Below are 6,364 nucleotides of genomic sequence, written 5' to 3' on the forward strand. Positions count from 1 at the left end.
TGGTTACCAGGGGCTGCAGAGGAGGGTCGTTAGTTGATGAATACAGAGTTTCAGATTTGCAAGATGAAAAAGTTCTGGAATTCTGTTTCACAACAACATAAATTTACTTAGTGTTATAGAACTGTACATTTTAAAATGGTTAAGATGATAAACTTTACACATTCATTACAATCAAAAATTTTAATTACACTGACTTTAAGTACAATAAAAATAAATTCTTACGTATCAAAGAACTAATGCTTGAAAATATGTAAATATAAAACAGCATAAGATCTATGTATAATTATTCAAATGGCCTTTTAATTTAGCTTCCACCTAAGAGATAAGCAGCTTAAAAATAAAATATAAATAGCTTAAAATAAGTCACTCTGGAGGCACCCGAGTGACTCAGTCAGTTAAGCATCCAATTCTTAATTTCAGTTTAGGTCATTATCTCACAGTTCATGGGATCAAGTCCCTCGTGGGGCTCCACATTGACAGCACGGAGGCTGCTTGGGATGCTCTCTCCCCCTTTCTCTCCCCCCCTCCCCTGCTCCACTCAAAATAAATCTCTCTCCCCCAAGATAAATAAGTAAACATTAAAAAAAAAAAAAAAATCACTCCAAGCTGTATGTTCAAATTTCACTGTAGAAGATTCTTGCTAATTATAAATTGTATGCTCAGCCAAAATGTATTTCTGGTAAAAGAAGACAGTTCTGTAACTGAAAAATATTCTTGGGATCATCTACTACACTAATTATAATGTGGGTCCACAAACAATGGCAAAGGAGAATAGTAAGGAAAATTAAAAGTAGTTTTTCATAAAACTAATCTACTTAATTTTAAGGCATATACTTTATTCTGAGACCACATCTCCCCTACTCTGAAACTTTCTTTTGAATGCTAATTTCATCCATTCAACAAAAACGTGTTGAGCCAGTAACTCTCAGGTGCAATGCTGTTAAACTGAACAATAGAAGCAAGGTGCTCACCCTCAGGGAACTATCTCCTTTCTAGTGGAAAATAAGAATAGCAATTGTAAAAGATGATAGGGTTTTAAGTCTTTAACACTCAAAACAAAAACCTGGTCAGCATAAGTAACCCTATGTCAGTGGAAAACACTAATCTATAGCCCCCTTCCATTTTATAAATGAGAACCTGGATGCCCAAAAGGTTTCACAATTTCAATAAATCCAAAGCCAAAACCACCTTGTTTCTAGACTCTAAAACACCAAACTATCCATGTGAGTAGAGATTCAAACATGATTATTTACAGGACTCCAAATATCTCGGACTAATATTTTTCTACTTACTGTGTCCTTCCAATTCTAAGAGGATTTGATTCTATATACCAACCTTGTATCATTTGTGGACTTACAAGTTTAATGAAAAACTTAAAATCCCTAGGGCAGAATTTATCAAATCTCATGCCAGCAAAAGAAATTCTACTTTCTGATAAATGATAAAGCCAAGTCCAACAATGTAGAACAAGGGGAAAGAAGAGACACAAAAATAGCATCCAGAGTAATACTGTCTTGGTCACTGTTTCTTTGGCCTAGAAAGTACAGTAATTCTCTGGAGCACTGCTATCCCATTCACTAGAAGCTTCAGACAGTTTAAATACACAAAGGAACTGAAAAACAAATAGTGATAATCAGCTAATTAACATTTCAAAGTACCACAATAACAAAACTTGTAGTTTCAGTGAATAATCTAGGTTTGACGATAACTGACCTGACAATACAGTCTCTTCCCTCACCTCCTCCTACCTTTCTCTAGTTCTGTACAAGGGTGAAATACTAAGCTTATAATACGTGCCAGACAACAAGTCCATAGGTTTGTTCTCATGGGTTCAAAAAGTTTTTCTCCACTTAAAAATAAACCCATGTATAATACAAATTTGGGGGAAAAACTTGAAGGTGTAACTATCCCCTTACATAAAGGAAACTGAGCCACAAAGTTAGAGACTTCCCCACACAGTAAGTAGAAGAGCCAAGATATGAACCTAACTGCAAAGTTTGTAGGACTCTCATTTCGTTCCCGAATCTGTCATAAACACAAGTGCCTGGATAGGAGAGAGTGGATGAGGCAGGTGAAACACAAAAACGTACAAAAATAATATTTTTCCCTGAGATATCAGAAGAATTAGATACAAAAACTGCACTGGAAGAGTTCTAAGTGCTTATGACTGGAACAAAGGGTTACAGAGGTTCAAAGGACAAACGACTTTTTGCTTGCAGTGAGCAAGGAAGAATTCAGTGAAGAGGGAGGAAATTGAGGAGTTAGACCACAGAGGAAAAAAAAAAGTGTATTTTAGGCAGAAGCAACTTCAGAGAACAAAAGCGGGGTAAAGAGGAGGAAGACATAGGGCATTTATGTTTAGAAAAAGCAAAACAGCCTGGCTGAAGCACAGAAATTATGTAAGAGAGCAGTTAAATGTAAGGCTGAAAGGTAGGTCTAGGTCAGACTTCAGACAACTTGGTGAAACTCCCTATTTACAGCACCAGGATATAATTAAACTTTTACGTATTTGTTATCTTCATGAAATAATACACATGGCCTATTAACTTGAATGAATTTATGCTTTTCAGCTAAGAAAAGGAATCGAGGACAGCACCTGATACAAGATGATTAAATGCTGGATCTGAATTCAAATAACCAATTTTTTTCTTCCTATCTCCTGACAACTAGAGACTTATGGGGGGGGGGGGGGGGGCTAGAGAAGGCAGGCTGAACCTACACCCAGATTGCTGAAATTTATGGCAGCTACTCAATATAATTGGCGAAAAAATAGAACCCACAAATCTTTTCCATAGGAAAGCTTGAACAGAAAGAAATAATGACCAAAAAATCCCCCTCGTATTGACAAGACTAGCTTAAAAGAAAAATAAAGCTGCAACTGTTTTTTTTTTAAAGTAGCTTTATCTTTAATTTCATGTTTTAAAATCCAAGCTAGAATTTGGAAAAATGTTCATTTAGACCACAACTATCCTGAAGCAACTGATAAGAAATTAAAATTCCAAACACCTACTCGATTCAAAACTACCACTTCCCCCTTAAATTAGAGGGTTAAGTCCCATCCCCCTAATAAAAAGGAGACCTACTAGATCTTTAAGTGTTACCTGGATAATGATATCACTCTCTATTGCTGTTTTAACAGGCCAGGGTGGGCTACCCTTTGCCCTCTCTTTCCCATACAAGAGTAGTGAACCCCGCAAAAGAAAAGAAAGTTATAGCAGCTCTATCTCCTCAGTTCAAAAACTATCAAAAGCTGTTAAGACATAAAAAGAAGCACTCCATAGAAAGTGGAAGTGGAGTAGGGGAGTACACTGAAACCAAGCAAATTCTTATTTATAAAATTTAAGTTGAAAGGAAACTTGGAATCTAGCCCAAAGCTCTTATTTTACACGTTAAGAAACTGAGGCCCAAGGCAGTGGTGATTTGCCCAGGGCAAACGCTTCCCTATAAAGGTGTTAAGTGTCTGTTACCAGTCACAGTAGCACTTAATCACATTCTAACAGTTACTTAAATGTTTATGAGATTAAGTACCTGGGGTGCAAAAAACACAATCTTCATCTCCTCTGCACCCCCTTCAGTGCCTTGCCCCACGCCCCAGAGCTATTCAGAAAATCCTGAAGAATTCTCAAATGAATACCATGTCCTCTTTCTGATACCATAGCTACAAAATTTATTTTATCTAATATAAAGTGAAAGGCTGAAATGCTTAATCAAGTTCTGACTAAATGAGTGGATCAGCAAAACCTCAAAATTTGGGGCAGAATATGAAATGGAATATAGTACTGCTTCTTTTTTTTTCCTCTTTGATAATTGCCATTTCCCTTGTATTAATGTTTTTAGTCCAGGTTTTATGAAAAACAACTATCATAGGTGCAAAATTAATCCAAATTATCAGCGCTTTTGAGACATTTCGATTTATTAAACAACTTAGCGTATCTTCATCTCTCAAAAATAACTTGAAAATATCCTACCCAGCACAAAATAATATTTTCGGGGGGGGGGGGGACCTAAAATAACGGTCTACCAGTCCACAACGTATTAAAACCACAAAACAGAAACACTCCTGTAAAAATCCCACCAACTAAAGAGTACTATCAGTCTTCCTTGGCTCACTGCTTACCGTCAAACTGTCAAAGCATTTGTTGAAGAACACGGGGGAAAGTTCTGCACCGAGTTCACAGGCTGTGGGTGCATCAGATTATACCACCACCCACACATAACACCAGTTTGGGGAAATGCAAACACGCCACATGTACATGTTTTAACCAGGCTTAACCACGTTTAACCAAGGTAGGTATTGTCAGCTCTTGTATCAAAGGTTTAAAAAGGCAGCAATATGCAAACATACTTCAACTCATTTATATCATCACCAGAAATGGCAAGGAATTGACCCGAGACGAATTAAACAGTTCTGAACCTTAAGGCCGCCGTACAAAACAGTTTAGAAGGGCTGTCTTTCTGAAAAGTCGGGCAAAAATCCTTTGACGAGTTTGAAACTAATGACCATACGCTAATGCACAAATAACAAAAGCTTAATACAAACCACCATGCCACCAAACCGTTCTTGCTACCACTGCCCAGGTTTTCTAAAACAAGCACTGAAAGGGAACAATAAAAAGCGTCTCACCGCAAACACAGCAAGAGAGGGACTGTCGGAAGTAAGGCAAGAGCCTGTTAATCTCTGTAAACGCCTTGGGGTCTCCGGGGTCGTAGTTGAGCACTAGGCGGCTCGCGGAAATGTAGAGAGCAGTAGCATTCACGGGGTTCATTGCAGACACTTCGACACCGATGGCTCCCGGTTGAAAAAAAATTCCGGATCCAACTTTGTAAGCAGCCAGGGAACAATGGCGAATTTGCAACAATTCGGAGGAAATCAGAGAAGAACCACTGGCCAAAGTAGTAACCAAAATCCGCGCAAGTTTGTGGAGCTGAAGCAGTACTCCCACACATGGGGCCTTGGCGCCCCTCCTCCGTCCCTGAGACTTGCAGACGAAAAAAAAAAAAAGGAGAGAGAGAGAGAGAGAGAGAGAGAGAAAGCAAGGGAAACCAGCGTTCGAGTTTGTTCCAGTCAGCCTCGGGGCGAGAGAAGAATGCAGCAGCTTCGGCGCTCGGGTCAGGACTCGGCGCTCAGTCTAGCCCCGCGGCTCGGCGGGCGGCCTTCGCTGCATCTCCGGACACGGAGGCACCTCCTCAGGGCGAGCTGAGCGGGCGCGGGAGCAGGCCCCGGCCCGGTCCGAGGAGCGGGCACGCTTCTCACGCGCTGCAGGGTCCTTACTCCATCACAGCGCACGACGCAGAGGTAGGGGCGACCGCAAAGAGGACGGCTCGGGCGTCGGCTTCCTCAATCTAGTGCACCAAGCCGCGGCGGCGGCGAACGTTGCAGTTGCGGCTGGCGGAGGCCGCCGCCGCTCTCTCCATATCGGACGCGGGGCCGGACTGCGCCTGGCTCTCCGCCCCGGCGGTTACAGCCCCGCGGTTCCCTGAGGTGGCGAAGCGGGCAGGAGAGTCCCCCACCCGCTAGGGGAGGGCCGGAGAGGAAGTGCGCGGGCCGGAGAGGCCGGCGGCGGCGGCAGCGGGAGGGGGCGGGGAGCAGGCCCGGCCGGGCCGCGGCGGCGCCCCTTGCTCCTCAGTCGCTCACTCCGAGGTCACCAGGCGCAAGCGCCGCCCCCTCACTGCCCAGCCATCTTCTCCGCGCCGCGCAGACGGAGACCTCCGCCGCCAAGCACGACGGCCGCCGCCGCCCACGGCTCCCGCCCGGCCGCAACTAAGGCGAGCGCTCACACCGCCAGGCCCCGCCGCCGCCCAGAGCACACGGCAAGGCCCCGCCGCAGGCCCCTCCCCCCGTGCCTCGCCGCCCTCACCCTGACTCCACGCGCCACTCTAACTCGGTAGGGCCCAGGCTGCTGCGGCCTTAATGAATCCCGCGGGCTGTGCGGCGCCTCAGGCCCTGCCGGCGACGACGACCGTTACCCCAACGGGCAAAGCCACTGTCATCCCCGAGACTCCCCCGCCGCCGTCGTCGCTAGCGCCCGCACGCATGCGCAGAACACACTCTCACCCCTCCCCCCGCCCTTCCCTTTCCCTTCGCTTCCCTTTTCCCCTGCTTCTCCTCTAAGAGCCCCCTCCACACCCTCCCAGAGCTACCGGCTCGCTCCGCGCATGCGCATTCCACTACCCAGCTCCGCTGCCTTTCGCCCTTACGCGTGCGCTTTGACCGCCCACCCAGAAAACCGGATAAACACAGCAGCCCGCTCACGCCAGCCCCTCCTGGCTGCCAATCCACCCTCGCCTCACTGCGCATGCCTGGCTCTCCACTTACGGCTCTTAGAACTGAGCATGCCCTCTGCAAGCCGCCTGTTCTCTCCGC

General features: G+C 45.1%; 1 protein-coding gene across 3 annotated transcripts in view; it reads right to left on the bottom strand.

The window, feature by feature from the left end:
• The window catches only part of MSL2 (MSL complex subunit 2), a 35,333-nt gene extending 29,315 nt beyond the window's left edge, over positions 1-6,018 (bottom strand). The window contains exon 1 of one of the 3 annotated variants that reach the window (XM_030330473.1): positions 5,859-6,018. Coding sequence is in view for 1 of the 3 variants with exons in the window: in XM_030330471.1 (XP_030186331.1) it covers positions 4,625-4,766 (142 nt within the window). In the remaining 2 variants the exon portion in view is untranslated. Of the gene's footprint in view, positions 1-4,624; positions 5,441-5,858 lie in introns of those variants that run through there. The other 2 variants (XM_030330471.1, XM_030330472.1) reach the window with 2 other exon arrangements.
• Between the last annotated feature and the right edge of the window lie 346 nt (positions 6,019-6,364).

This window comes from Lynx canadensis, chromosome C2 (assembly GCF_007474595.2).
Source record: "Lynx canadensis isolate LIC74 chromosome C2, mLynCan4.pri.v2, whole genome shotgun sequence".
Lineage (NCBI taxonomy): Eukaryota > Metazoa > Chordata > Mammalia > Carnivora > Felidae > Lynx > Lynx canadensis.